This window comes from Poromitra crassiceps (genome assembly GCF_964638095.1).
Source record: "Poromitra crassiceps genome assembly, chromosome: 30".
Classification (NCBI taxonomy): Eukaryota; Metazoa; Chordata; class Actinopteri; order Beryciformes; family Melamphaidae; genus Poromitra; species Poromitra crassiceps.
In genome coordinates, this window is record NC_139652.1 from 1156511 (window position 1) to 1172123 (window position 15613).

The 15613-nt window shown below is 49.0% G+C and overlaps 1 protein-coding gene across 1 annotated transcript in view; it reads left to right on the forward strand.

The window, feature by feature from the left end:
• The window catches only part of rbl2 (retinoblastoma-like 2 (p130)), a gene marked incomplete at its 5' end in the record, with an annotated part of 42313 nt that extends 32330 nt beyond the window's left edge, over nucleotides 1-9983 (forward strand). Inside the window, 4 exon segments of the mRNA XM_083663125.1 lie at nucleotides 5167-5269; nucleotides 6357-6601; nucleotides 7684-7860; nucleotides 8305-9983. Of these exon segments, the coding sequence (XP_083519251.1) occupies nucleotides 5167-5269; nucleotides 6357-6601; nucleotides 7684-7860; nucleotides 8305-8475 (696 nt within the window). The 3' untranslated portion in view covers nucleotides 8476-9983.
• Nucleotides 9984-15613: the final 5630 nt, after the last annotated feature.

The following is a 15613-nucleotide window of genomic DNA, read 5'->3' on the forward strand; positions in this document are numbered from 1 at the left end:
GCCTCAGGCCAGCAGCACCGTGAGTCCCTCTATCTGTTCTGTTAGCACATGCAGCCTCAGGCCAGCAGCACCGTGAGTCCCTCTATCTGTTCTGTTAGCACACGCAGCCTCAGGCCAGCAGCACCGTGAGACCCTCTATCTGTTCTGTTAGCGCACGCAGCCTCAGGCCAGCAGCACCGTGAGACCCTCTATCTGTTCTGTTAGCGCACGCAGCCTCAGGCCAGCAGCACTGTGAGTCCCTCTATCTGTTCTGTTAGTGCACGCAGCCTCAGGCCAGCAGCACCGTGAGTCCCTCTATCTGTTCTGTTAGCACATGCAGCCTCAGGCCAGCAGCACTGTGAGTCCCTCTATCTGTTCTGTTAGCACATGCAGCCTCAGGCCAGCAGCACCGTGAGACCCTCTATCTGTTCTGTTAGCACACGCAGCCTCAGGCCAGCAGCACCGTGAGTCCCTCTATCTGTTCTGTTAGCGCACGCAGCCTCAGGCCAGCAGCACCGTGAGTCCCTATATCTGTTCTGTTAGCACATGCAGCCTCAGGCCAGCAGCACCGTGAGTCCCTCTATCTGTTCTGTTAGCACACGCAGCCTCAGGGCAGCAGCACTGTGAGTCCCTCTATCTGTTCTGTTAGCGTACGCAGCCTCAGGCCAGCAGCACCGTGAGACCCTCTATCTGTTCTGTTAGCGCACGCAGCCTCAGGCCAGCAGCACCGTGAGACCCTCTATCTGTTCTGTTAGCGCACGCAGCCTCAGGCCAGCAGCACCGTGAGTCCCTCTATCTGTTCTGTTAGCGTACGCAGCCTCAGGCCAGCAGCACCGTGAGACCCTCTATCTGTTCTGTTAGCGCACGCAGCCTCAGGCCAGCAGCACCGTGAGTCCCTCTATCTGTTCTGTTAGCACACGCAGCCTCAGGCCAGCAGCACCGTGAGTCCCTCTATCTGTTCTGTTAGCGTACGCAGCCTCAGGCCAGCAGCACCGTGAGACCCTCTATCTGTTGTGTTAGCACACGCAGCCTCAGGCCAGCAGCACCGTGAGTCCCTCTATCTGTTCTGTTAGCACACGCAGCCTCAGGCCAGCAGCACCGTGAGTCCCTCTATCTGTTCTGTTAGCGCACGCAGCCTCAGGCCAGCAGCACCGTGAGTCCCTCTATCTGTTCTGTTAGCGCACGCAGCCTCAGGCCAGCAGCACCGTGAGTCCCTCTATCTGTTCTGTTAGCGTACGCAGCCTCAGGCCAGCAGCACCGTGAGACCCTCTATCTGTTGTGTTAGCACACGCAGCCTCAGGCCAGCAGCACCGTGAGTCCCTCTATCTGTTCTGTTAGCACACGCAGCCTCAGGCCAGCAGCACCGTGAGTCCCTCTATCTGTTGTGTTAGCGCACGCAGCCTCAGGCCAGCAGCACCGTGAGTCCCTCTATCTGTTCTGTTAGCGCACAAAGCCTCAGGCCAGCAGCACCGTGAGTCCCTCTATCTGTTCTGTTAGCGCACGCAGCCTCAGGCCAGCAGCACCGTGAGTCCCTCTATCTGTTCTGTTAGCGCACGCAGCCTCAGGCCAGCAGCACCGTGAGTCCCTCTATCTGTTCTGTTAGCGCACGCAGCCTCAGGCCAGCAGCACCGTGAGTCCCTCTATCTGTTCTGTTAGCGCACGCAGCCTCAGGCCAGCAGCACCGTGAGTCCCTCTATCTGTTCTGTTAGCACACGCAGCCTCAGGCCAGCAGCACCGTGAGTCCCTCTATCTGTTCTGTTAGCGCACGCAGCCTCAGGCCAGCAGCACCGTGAGTCCCTCTATCTGTTGTGTTAGCGCACGCAGCCTCAGGCCAGCAGCACCGTGAGTCCCTCTATCTGTTGTGTTAGCGCACGCAGCCTCAGGCCAGCAGCACCGTGAGTCCCTCTATCTGTTCTGTTAGCGCACGCAGCCTCAGGCCAGCAGCACCGTGAGTCCCTCTATCTGTTCTGTTAGCGCACGCAGCCTCAGGCCAGCAGCACCGTGAGTCCCTCTATCTGTTCTGTTAGCGCACGCAGCCTCAGGCCAGCAGCACCGTGAGTCCCTCTATCTGTTCTGTTAGCGCACGCAGCCTCAGGCCAGCAGCACCGTGAGACCCTCTATCTGTTCTGTTAGCGCACGCAGCCTCAGGCCAGCAGCACCGTGAGTCCCTCTATCTGTTCTGTTAGCGCACGCAGCCTCAGGCCAGCAGCACCGTGAGTCCCTCTATCTGTTCTGTTAGCGCACGCAGCCTCAGGCCAGCAGCACCGTGAGTCCCTCTATCTGTTCTGTTAGTGCACGCAGCCTCAGGCCAGCAGCACGTGAGTCCCTCTATCTGTTCTGTTAGCGCACGCAGCCTCAGGCCAGCAGCACCGTGAGTCCCTCTATCTGTTGTGTTAGCGCACGCAGCCTCAGGCCAGCAGCACCGTGAGTCCCTCTATCTGTTGTGTTAGCGCACGCAGCCTCAGGCCAGCAGCACCGTGAGTCCCTCTATCTGTTCTGTTAGCGCACGCAGCCTCAGGCCAGCAGCACTGTGAGTCCCTCTATCTGTTCTGTTAGTGCACGCAGCCTCAGGCCAGCAGCACCGTGAGTCCCTCTATCTGTTCTGTTAGCACATGCAGCCTCAGGCCAGCAGCACCGTGAGTCCCTCTATCTGTTCTGTTAGCACACGCAGCCTCAGGCCAGCAGCACCGTGAGACCCTCTATCTGTTCTGTTAGCGCACGCAGCCTCAGGCCAGCAGCACCGTGAGACCCTCTATCTGTTCTGTTAGCGCACGCAGCCTCAGGCCAGCAGCACTGTGAGTCCCTCTATCTGTTCTGTTAGTGCACGCAGCCTCAGGCCAGCAGCACCGTGAGTCCCTCTATCTGTTCTGTTAGCACATGCAGCCTCAGGCCAGCAGCACTGTGAGTCCCTCTATCTGTTCTGTTAGCACATGCAGCCTCAGGCCAGCAGCACCGTGAGACCCTCTATCTGTTCTGTTAGCACACGCAGCCTCAGGCCAGCAGCACCGTGAGTCCCTCTATCTGTTCTGTTAGCGCACGCAGCCTCAGGCCAGCAGCACCGTGAGTCCCTATATCTGTTCTGTTAGCACATGCAGCCTCAGGCCAGCAGCACCGTGAGTCCCTCTATCTGTTCTGTTAGCACACGCAGCCTCAGGGCAGCAGCACTGTGAGTCCCTCTATCTGTTCTGTTAGCGTACGCAGCCTCAGGCCAGCAGCACCGTGAGACCCTCTATCTGTTCTGTTAGCGCACGCAGCCTCAGGCCAGCAGCACCGTGAGACCCTCTATCTGTTCTGTTAGCGCACGCAGCCTCAGGCCAGCAGCACCGTGAGTCCCTCTATCTGTTCTGTTAGCGTACGCAGCCTCAGGCCAGCAGCACCGTGAGACCCTCTATCTGTTCTGTTAGCGCACGCAGCCTCAGGCCAGCAGCACCGTGAGTCCCTCTATCTGTTCTGTTAGCACACGCAGCCTCAGGCCAGCAGCACCGTGAGTCCCTCTATCTGTTCTGTTAGCACACGCAGCCTCAGGCCAGCAGCACCGTGAGACCCTCTATCTGTTCTGTTAGCGCACGCAGCCTCAGGCCAGCAGCACTGTGAGTCCCTCTATCTGTTCTGTTAGCACATGCAGCCTCAGGCCAGCAGCACCGTGAGTCCCTCTATCTGTTCTGTTAGCGCACGCAGCCTCAGGCCAGCAGCACTGTGAGTCCCTCTATCTGTTCTGTTAGCGCACGCAGCCTCAGGCCAGCAGCACCGTGAGTCCCTCTATCTGTTCTGTTAGCACACGCAGCCTCAGGCCAGCAGCACCGTGAGTCCCTCTATCTGTTCTGTTAGCGCACGCAGCCTCAGGCCAGCACCACCGTGAGACCCTCTATCTGTTCTGTTAGCGTACGCAGCCTCAGGCCAGCAGCACCGTGAGACCCTCTATCTGTTCTGTTAGCACACGCAGCCTCAGGCCAGCAGCACCGTGAGTCCCTCTATCTGTTCTGTTAGCACACGCAGCCTCAGGCCAGCAGCACCGTGAGTCCCTCTATCTGTTCTGTTAGCGCACGCAGCCTCAGGCCAGCAGCACCGTGAGACCCTCTATCTGTTCTGTTAGCACACGCAGCCTCAGGCCAGCAGCACCGTGAGTCCCTCTATCTGTTCTGTTAGCACACGCAGCCTCAGGCCAGCAGCACCGTGAGTCCCTCTATCTGTTCTGTTAGCGCACGCAGCCTCAGGCCAGCAGCACCGTGAGACCCTCTATCTGTTCTGTTAGCACACGCAGCCTCAGGCCAGCAGCACTGTGAGTCCCTCTATCTGTTCTGTTAGCGCACGCAGCCTCAGGCCAGCAGCACCGCGAGTCCCTCTATCTGTTCTGTTAGCGTACGCAGCCTCAGGCCAGCAGCACCGTGAGTCCCTCTATCTGTTCTGTTAGCGCACGCAGCCTCAGGCCAGCAGCACCGTGAGACCCTCTATCTGTTCTGTTAGCACACGCAGCCTCAGGCCAGCAGCACCGTGAGTCCCTCTATCTGTTCTGTTAGCGTACGCAGCCTCAGGCCAGCAGCACCGTGAGTCCCTCTATCTGTTCTGTTAGCGCACGCAGCCTCAGGCCAGCAGCACCGTGAGACCCTCTATCTGTTCTGTTAGCACACGCAGCCTCAGGCCAGCAGCACCGTGAGTCCCTCTATCTGTTCTGTTAGCGTACGCAGCCTCAGGCCAGCAGCACCGTGAGTCCCTCTATCTGTTCTGTTAGCACACGCAGCCTCAGGCCAGCAGCACCGTGAGTCCCTCTATCTGTTCTGTTAGCGCACGCAGCCTCAGGCCAGCAGCACCGTGAGTCCCTCTATCTGTTCTGTTAGCGCACGCAGCCTCAGGCCAGCAGCACCGTGAGACCCTCTATCCGCTAGAAGCTCAGTACTACAGACTTGTCACCGTCTTGATTATATTTACTAACAGATGATGTTACAGTATTACAGGATGTATTGTCCACATTACCATAGTTATATACAGTATTGCTATACAGTATGTGTTAACGATAGTGACACAGTGTGTGTGTGTGTGTGTGTGTGTGTGCGCGTGCGCGTGCGTGCGTGCGTGCATGTATGTGTGCATGTGTGTGCATGTGTGTGTGCATGTGTGTGCATGTGTGTGTGCATGTGTGTGCATGTGTGTGTGCATGTGTGTGTGCATGTGTGTGCATGTGCGTCTCAGGTCTACAGGACGGTGTTGATCTCAGGGAGGAAGAGGCATCACTCAGACAGCAGTGATGCCAACAGACAGAACTCACCTACAGACAGCAGCCAGGAGCCATCAGGTCTGCAAACTAAAACACATTCACTCATCAATTCTTTGCGATACAGTTACAGGCATTTTGCTGTGACTGAAATTAACTTTTTGACCCACCTACTGGTAAACAGGCTGGTTACATGTCAGCCTGCCCATTTTAAATGCTATTGCTTGTATAAAATTGTGTCAATCAAGTAAGGGATAATGTCATTATCCATTCAGGGTGATCTTGATTGATTACTCAGTCTGTCAGGGTTTATTTTGCGATGATGACTGATAAGGATAATGATCTTTTGAAGCGTTTTCTGAAAATCACGTCAAAAAACAACACAAAATTTACGCTTCGAAAATCATAAAAGTGGTCCTCATTTGTGAACATTATCTTGCTGAAGACAAAGTTTGCCGTTTCATAAACTTTTGTTCACCACATCTACTTTATTTCAAGCATTATATCAAATCCTGCACACAAAAAAATCCCCAAATCTCCATCCAGGACTCTCCTGGACTCATTCCTTTTTTCTCAGATTTGTATATTAGTTTTACAACAACATACAAATGTCCAGGAGTCTCACCTATCAAACCTTGCGTAGAATCCCTACTAAAACCATGACTTACCTGTCCAGTGACTATCTACTCCATCCAATCCGTGTTTCACCACCCAGTATCGTGTTGCAAAGGTATCCCACACAGACGTATAGATGTAAAAAACAAAACAACAAAACGTTTTAAAAGTAAACAAGACAAAAAACCCTGACCCATCTTTAAGTCCAGCGCCCCCAGAGGTTTAGTGGTTAGAGGTTTTAGTGACTAGGAATCCTTAGTAGAGATTCTACACAAGGTTTCATAGATGAGACCCCAGGAAGTCACTTATCATGTTTCAATGGTGTGTCAAGTATAGTATGTATAAATGTATGTATATGTATATATGTATATATAAGTGTATGTATATGTGTATATATATGTATGTATATGTATATGTATTATAGAATAAAATCTTGCACAATCCAGTGACAGAGAAATAAAAACCACCCCAACAAACATCCCGGACTCATTCCTGTGGTACTCTATACTGTTGTTTCCTTTACTATTAACTGACACATCTTCCCTCCTCCCAGCAGGTGGAGACAGCAGCCCGGTTGCCATACGCTGCAGCAGCACGTTGCCTGGCCCCCAGCCTGGCAGCGCCCCCTCCACGCCCGCTAAGACCCCCTCCTCCTCTACGCCCGCCTGCAGCTCCCTGCTGGGCGAGGGTGAGGAGGAGCGAGCAGACCTCATCCACTTCTACAACCAGGTTTACATCAAGCAGATGAGACACTTCGCCCTGCGATACTCGCCCAGCTCGCCCTCCGCAGGCGCAGGGGTGAGAAACATTTAGCTTCACATCTTTACAGCCAGATCCATACTGGACTTTTGGGGCCGATGCTGACACCGATATTAGGGAGTAAAAAAATGATATTGATTTATCAGGCGGTATTCTTATATTATATATACACATTATATTACACACTTGACAAAGATATGACTCGACGTGACTTAAGATATATAATGTAAGCAAGATCTTTTACAGTTTAACAATAAACTTGATTGTCCAAAATGACATCAATGCAATAAAACCGTAAACTTCACTGGGAATTTAATAATGATAAATAACAAGAAATACAAAAACACAAATAGAACAAAGATAAACTCCTCAAAAAAAGTTCGGAAACATTATTTCGGTCGATTATTTCTCCCCTTTAATAATACCAATTGGTATTGTATTTTATATTGTTGGAAAGCCTGATTAGTCACCTTTACAACGAGGTACAACTTGTAAGGATGCTTGGTGGATTGGATGATTGGACTCTCCCAGAGTAATAAGGACAAAACAGCACATATTGGCCATTTTTACACTTTATTCATTTGACACTGTCAGGGACCTCAGTAGCGTGTGGAAGATCCTTTTTTTGATGAGTTTATATAATGAGTTAAAAAAATATCAGCCAACATCGATATATTGGTTATCGGCCAATAAATATGTGTCGGGCTCTAGAGGTGCTCTTACCCAGAGTGTTCATGTTGTAATGAGACAGGTTGAGTTTTGAGTAAGGGGAGACATTTTGTCTCCCTCTCTGACTAAGTTATCTCTATCTCTCTCCACCTAAGTGTAAAACCCACAGGTGAATGCAACATGTTGATGCCTGTTCTCCTAGTGCATTCTGGGAAATGTAGGAAATCACTAACTGAAGTAGAATCGGAGGTTGAGAGAAACTGTTCACCAAAAAAGTAAATTACAACACAAAATCACATCTGACCAGGGATTTTTCTTGTGTGTGTGTGTGTGTGTGTGTGTGTGTGTGTGTGTGTGTGTGTGTGTGTGCGTGCGTGCGTGCGTGCGTGCGTGCGTGCGTGCGTGCGTGCGTGTGTGTGTGTGTGCGTGCGTGTGTGTGTGTGCGTGTGCAGGTGGAGTCTCCCCCACTATGTCCGTACCCCACCCTGCGGACGGGCTCACCACGCCGGATGCTGCTGTCCAGTAAACACTCCATCTACATCTCCCCACACAAGACCAGCCCCACCCCCCCCACACCCACCACCCCCCGAGACAAGATCTACTACTACATCTGCAGCAGCCCGCCCAACGTGAGACACACACACACACACACACACATACTCACTCACTCACTCACTCACACACACACACATACTCACTCACTCACTCACTCACTCACACTCTCTCTCTCTCTCTCTCTCTCTCTCTCACACACACACACACTCTCTCTCTCTCTCTCTCACACACTCTCTCTCTCTCTCTCTCTCTCTCACACACACACACACACACACACTCTCTCTCTCTCTCTCTCACACTCTCTCACACACACACACACACACACTCACTCACTCTCTCTCTCTCACACTCTCTCTCTCTCTCTCTCTCTCTCTCTCTCTCTCTCTCTCTCTCTCTCTCTCACACACACACACACACACACACACACACACACACACACACACACACACACACACACACACACACACACACACACACACACCCTTGTGCTCTAACCTTCCTGCTCCCTGCTCCCTCAGCGGCTGCAGGAGATCAACAGCATGATGCGGAGTGGAGAGACTCCTCCCAGCAGGAGGCGCAGCATGCCTCTGGAGGAGGAGCTGTCGCCCAAGAGGGTGTGTCCAGACACCCACTCCGCCCTGCAGCGCCGCCTGCAGGACGTGGCCAATGACCGCAGCTCCTCCCACTGAGCCGGCACACACGTGTCACACGGCACGTGTCACACAACACAATAGGCTTGTTAGAGTTGAGAGCAGTCAGGCCAAGCATCAACAAGTCGAACACCCCCGACTGCACACTCACTGCTCTTTTTCTTCTTCTACAGTTTTGTTTAACAGCGGTTGGTAAACAAATTCAAATGTGTATTAGAGCGACCCACATGCACTGCTCAAACGACCCAGCCCTTCAGATTGCATGTTTTTTTATTTAAATGTAAGCATTACAGGTGGTATTTATGTAAAATATGCAGTGACGGCTTGGAATAGATATCAAATTGAAGTTTCCCAATTTCACTGTGGGTATGTGATGCACCTGTGTTGAACCAATGAGCGCTGTGCAGTCGGGTGCAGTTGGTAGAGAGCAGCTGCGGCGCCTCGAGTGCTGTGGCTCACGCAGGCGGGCAGGCGGAGCAAGTCGGACAACTTTTCTAACCATCATGAAACAGGCCAAGCTGAATATGCACAGAACTTGCTCATCTCAAACAAGCCTAATATCTCACCATGATTTCAACCTGCTTCGTGTCTGAACACTCTGATCAGGCTCAACCCGTCTCACTGGGTTTCATGGAACAGTCAGCATTCTATCCATATATTTGGATTTATTTTGGAATGTTATTTTTGAGCATTTTATATGATAAGTTTCTTATTGAAGCAAAGGTGTGATGAAGTATTGGAAGCACTCGATCATGGATCTGTTTTGAAGATTGAAAGCTGTGCCGCTCAACATGCATGTGTCAGTGTTTCTAACATGTTGAACTCAACATGCATGTGTCAGTGTTCTTAACATGTTGAACGCCCACTGGCTTTCTGCCTTTGGTTTGACAAAGCAACAAAAACACCAGTATGCTTTTAATGCTTTATTTTATGTTCCTACTCTGTGTTGTATGAATTCTACTGCCTTTACAACCCAATCTCCCAAAAAATTGTGAAATAGCAACGTTTTTGGACCAACGTTGCTATGTTACAATTTCGGCTCCGAAATTGTAAAATGGTAACGTACGTTTCTACAGGGATGGCCGTGGTTTACGGAGATTTTCCGTTTCTAACCCCTACCCCTACCCTAACCCTAACCCTAAAATCTCAGAATGTTACCATTTTACAATTTTGGAGCTGAAATTGTAACATAGCAACGTTGGTCCAAAACGTTGCTATTTTACAATTGTCTGTGAGACTGTGTCTTTAAGTGACTTCTAACAATAGTTGCATTAGACCTCCCAGTGCTTTATGTTAATTATGATACTAACAACAAAACAAATGCTTCCCTTTAACACAGGCAACACTGCTTATCTGTTATGGATGAGAATGGTTCCCCAATTTTCATCGTTTATCATTTTAAAACACGAATGCATTGTCCAAATGTTTAAGTCAAGGGCTCAAGATAGCTGATAGCTCTCATTGTGAGCAAATGTTTCCTCCAATTTCATTTTCATCCATTTGTCACCTGTCATTCTGGAATGAACCTCTTAGTAGCTTTATATCCATGTACCTCTATGATATATATATAAAAATATATGTATGTATGTATGTGTATATATATATATATATATATATATATATATATATATATATACATGTATGTATATATATGTGTGTGTGTGTGTGTGTGTGTGTGTGTGTGTGTGTGTGTGTGTGTGTGTGTATATATATACAGTATATATCCATGTACCTCTATGATATATATATAAAAAAATATATATATATATAAATATATATATATATCCATGTACCTCTATGATATATATATACACACACACACACACACATGTACCTCTATGAGAGACGTCGTCCCTGTAATCACGTGTTATAGCTCAAACAGTGTGCTGTGTGTTGACCATCACCTTGACTGATTTTGTCATGCGTAGTTTGTAAATATTTGTAAAAAGAGAAAAGAAACCCTATTTTATCATGGCTGGTGTAAGTTAAGTGCCTTTTCCCCCCTTCCAAATCATCTAAGTCTGTTTGTTAAAAAACACCAAACTACAGTATATCTTTATTTGATTGGAAAATGACCACCCTGGCTTAATAAAACGAGTAAACTGAGTCGGCTGATGGTGTTTGTCCCCACAAGATGGTGCTGTTGTATCTATACTACAGTATCACAGAAGTAACTGCTGTCTTGGTTTGGCTCTGGAATTTGAACTCTGCATTTGACATCATCACTGATGTCATCAGTGTGTGTGTGTCTGGCCCTTGTGTGTGCATGTGTGTGCCTGTCTCTTGTGTATGTGTGTGTGCGCGCACGTGTGTGTGTGCATCACTGATGATGTCACAATGCCTCTGACATCACTGATGATGTCACAATTTATGACCACTGATTACATCATCACTAGGACTTTGTGTGTGTGAGTGAATTTATGACCTCTGCTCCCTCATTTGTTGTGGTTTATCTGTTGGCATTAAACCGTGGTATTTCCTTGGGTGATATTCCCTAGTAGTTGACATTACACCTAGACCTTGTCACATCTGCATTTTCTACAAATTGGGCTACATTTCCAATGGTAAATCAAAGCCACATGTGAGATGGGTTAATTTGATTAAAACAACACCAATCAAAATAAAATGCAAAGAGGTTTCTTTCTCTGACTATTGGTGCTTTCACAAAATATTTACACAATGACATTTCTTTTTAAATAAATCAATAATGTGGATACAAAGACTTGTGGGTAAAGGCACAGTGGATGATGATGACATCTGGTGCAGCTGCTGCTCTTCCTCATTGGAAGATGTGGGAAAGGTAGGGGAGAAGACCATTCCACCACAGTCCACCTGAGGCTGATCCAAGGTCTCTTCAGCTCCCACTCAGATTACTGTCCTCTTGTCTTTTCCCTGCTTTTCTTGTTGCTCATCACATCCCAATGTGATGATTGGCTGGCCGGCCTGCTGCTGCTTCCAGCGGCATTGAAGCTCCGTCTACATCGAGTGCTGTCCAAGGTGCTGAAGGAAGATGGCGGTCCAGGCGCACATCTTCAGGCGTTGGTTTACCGCCAGCGAGTGATTGAAGTGGTGGAGAAGGTGATATCTTGCAATTAGCTCTGATGTTGTTCACCTGCATCGGCCCTACTTAAAGGAGAATTCAGTTTTTGACAACCTGGACCTGCTTTAAATATGATTTTTAAGTCACCCTGATGAGTCCGCTTTGATTCCCATTTGTTTTGAACTGCGACCTGAAAATGAGGAAAACGGGGCATGTGAGATGCTTGAATTTAAGTCCTGTGAATAGCTGATTTTCTGACACGCAGCAGCGCATATCATTATTATATCATATCGAGACAATAAGAAAATTATCTAATGAACGATCTAATGCTATTTGGTTCACCCTGGCTCTGCTCTCCGTCACATTGATGGCAACTCCTGTTGCCCCCCGCTCCTTGTAATCCATATAACGTTATTCCGGACCGACTCAAATAAATACACGCGGCCATCGAAAAATGCATCGTCCATAATCTCAAAATCAGATATTATCAGCTGTGTTTATCATGCTGCACAGCTCTCTTCACAGACTGCCGATGCTGAAACTTGGACACTGACCTTGTCTGCTGCCACAGATCTGCCCTGTTCTGTCTGCCTCTCCCTGGACTCATCTGCCCGTCTGTTGTTGTGAGTTTGACATTACAAGGAAGCGCTGGATCGCGCCCTACTTTCGTTTGGATTCTGTTCTCCATTGACTTTAGAACCGAACCTGCGAACCTGTTTTAATTAGCATTCCTTAGTTTATTTATTGAAGCCTTTCTGTTGGAACCTGAAGAGACATTACATTCTTCCTACCTGTTTATTCCCTGGGAGTCGAACCCAGCACTGTATTATTATTGTTTGATTCACTAAAAGACTTGCTTTTACGCAGGCATTACACCCAAAATATGAAGGTTTAATATACTGTATGTAGCTAAAGCATGGCATATGGACTGACAAGCCTATCTGGGGAGTTGAGACTCTCCAGTGGCGTAATGCTGTAAACATGGTGGATTTTAAGATGCGCCATCAAATATTGACAGCGCAGTATAAAATCCACAGTTGGGTAAGAGGTCTCTTCTTTATATCCACGATGTGATTTACAATGTGACAAACTGCATGTCTTCAGCTCAAACATGACAAACTGCTGCTATGCTAAGAGGAGCCGAGGTGTTTATAGTCCTCTGAATGTGGTTCAATTTGGCTCTTTGATAAATGAGAAGGAACTCCATCAAGGTGCCATGTGTCACACAGTCTGCTGCTGCCAAGTGACATCAAGGTGCCATGTGTCTGCTGCTGCCAAGTGACATCAAGGTGCCATGTATCTGCTGCTGCCAGGTGACATCAAGGTGCCATGTGTCTGCTGCTGCCAGGTGACATCAAGGTGCCATGTGTCACACAGTCTGCTGCTGCCAGGTGACATCAAGGTGCCATGTGGCTGCTGCTGCCAAGTGACATCAAGGTGGCATGTGTCTGCTGCTGCCAGGTGACATCAAGGTGCCATGTATCTGCTGCTGCCAGGTGACATCAAGGTGCCATGTGTCTGCTGCTGCCAGGTGACATCAAGGTGCCATGTGTCACACAGTCTGCTGCTGCCAGGTGACATCAAGGTGCCATGTGGCTGCTGCTGCCAAGTGACATCAAGCTGCCATGTGTCTGCTGCTGCCAAGTGACATCAAGGTGGCATGTGTCTGCTGCTGCCAGGTGACATCAAGGTGGCATGTGTCTGCTGCTGCCAGGTGACATCAAGGTGGCATGTGTCTGCTGCTGCCAGGTGACATCAAGGTGGCATGTGTCTGCTGCTGCCAGGTGACATCAAGGTGCCATGTGTGTGCTGCTGCCAGGTGACATCAAGCTACCATGTGTCTGCTGCTGCCAGGTGACATCAAGCTGCCATGTGTCTGCTGCTGCCAGGTGACATCAAGCTGCCATGTGTCTGCTGCTGCCAGGTGACATCAAGGTGGCATGTGTCTGCTGCTGCCAAGTGACATCAAGCTGCCATGTGTCTGCTGCTGCCAGGTGACATCAAGGTGGCATGTGTCTGCTGCTGCCAGGTGACATCAAGGTGCCATGTGTGTGCTGCTGCCAGGTGACATCAAGGTGGCATGTGTCTGCTGCTGCCAGGTGACATCAAGGTGCCATGTGTCTGCTGCTGCCAAGTGACATCAAGGTGCCATGTGTCTGCTGCTGCCAGGTGACATCAAGCTGCCATGTGTCTGCTGCTGCCAAGTGACATCAAGGTGGCATGTGTCTGCTGCTGCCAGGTGACATCAAGGTGGCATGTGTCTGCTGCTGCCAGGTGACATCAAGGTGGCATGTGTCTGCTGCTGCCAGGTGACATCAAGGTGGCATGTGTCTGCTGCTGCCAGGTGACATCAAGGTGCCATGTGTGTGCTGCTGCCAGGTGACATCAAGGTGCCATGTGTCTGCTGCTGCCAGGTGACATCAAGGTGCCATGTGTCTGCTGCTGCCAAGTGACATCAAGGTGGCATGTGTCTGCTGCTGCCAGGTGACATCAAGGTGGCATGTGTCTGCTGCTGCCAGGTGACATCAAGGTGGCATGTGTCTGCTGCTGCCAGGTGACATCAAGGTGGCATGTGTCTGCTGCTGCCAGGTGACATCAAGGTGGCATGTGTCTGCTGCTGCCAGGTGACATCAAGGTGCCATGTGTCTGCTGCTGCCAGGTGACATCAAGGTGCCATGTGTCTGCTGCTGCCAGGTGACATCAAGGTGGCATGTGTCTGCTGCTGCCAGGTGACATCAAGGTGCCATGTGTCTGCTGCTGCCAGGTGACATCAAGCTGCCATGTGTCTGCTGCTGCCAGGTGACATCAAGCTGCCATGTGTCTGCTGCTGCCAGGTGACATCAGCACTTTGGAGGAAGACAATTCCCTCAGGTGAGTTTTTACTACTTTGTTTGGGGTGGGGGGGGGGGGTTTGTAGCACAACTCTGCACTTTTATGTATGTATTCATATCTGTCCAAAGGTGTGCAAGTAACTAAGAAAGATTTATGCATTTATGTATAGCAACAGCAATTTAAGCATAATGGCATGAATTATATATATATATCATTATATATGATGACCCCAAGATCATCATGATTATATATATATACTGTATATATATATATATATATATATATATATATATATATATATATATATATATATATATATATGTATGTATTGATGACATCATCATGGGCCCCATGATGATGTCATCAATATACCTCCTGAAAAAAAAAAGTGGTTAGAAAATGATGGTGGATTGGAGGCCATGGAGATTCTACCAGGACTCTAACAAAGACACTCTTCCTGTGGTACTGCTTATGCTACTTACCAAGTTTATTTTAAAATCTAGAATTATTTTATGTTTGATAACAAATATTTGCAAGCTCAAGGTACTAGTATGGGGTCACTATTCACCCCCAACTATGCTAATTTGTTCATGGTTTATGGGAAGACAAATATACTGTATGTGGCCAGGCCGTTGATAGGCCAAAATTCACCTTACTGGTTCAGGGGTGAACTGCCCCTTTAATACTCAAAACCAGGTTAATGCTGTTTTAAGCCAAACCATATGTCCGGCAGAGAAGGACAGTGGCCTACTCCTAAACTTGAGACAAGAGGGTGAGGAGATAGCCACTGACTGCTAACATACAGCATAAGGGGCTGTAAGCACAACACAAAATGTACACCTACCCGCAATGCAGCTAACCGTCTCGAAGGGGAGCCCAAAAGGAAACACATAGCCTGCTAAGGCGGCTTTATAGCAAGCAACCAATTGGAAACCAGGAAGTGGGTGGTGCCAAGGCCAGACTACTCCTGTACGGCAGCCCAAGAGGGACAGTCTGCCGGCTACATATATTTAACAGCAATCCCTTTTCTAAGGGATTGGATAAGCCATCCTGTTCCATTGAGAAGACATCATCTCCGAAACTCGGCAACTCACACCAAAACGATCTAGATGGATAAATAGCACTACAGGTAAGAGGGAAAATATTTTGATTTTGGGGTGAACTGTCCCTTTAAGCCAGGAGTGGGCAACATTTTTTCCCAGAGGGCCATACTGACTTACATCAAGTAAGTGAAGGGCCACACATTGGACATCATACCTGCCAACACTCCTGATTTTCGCAGGAGTCTCCCTATTTTTATCCGTC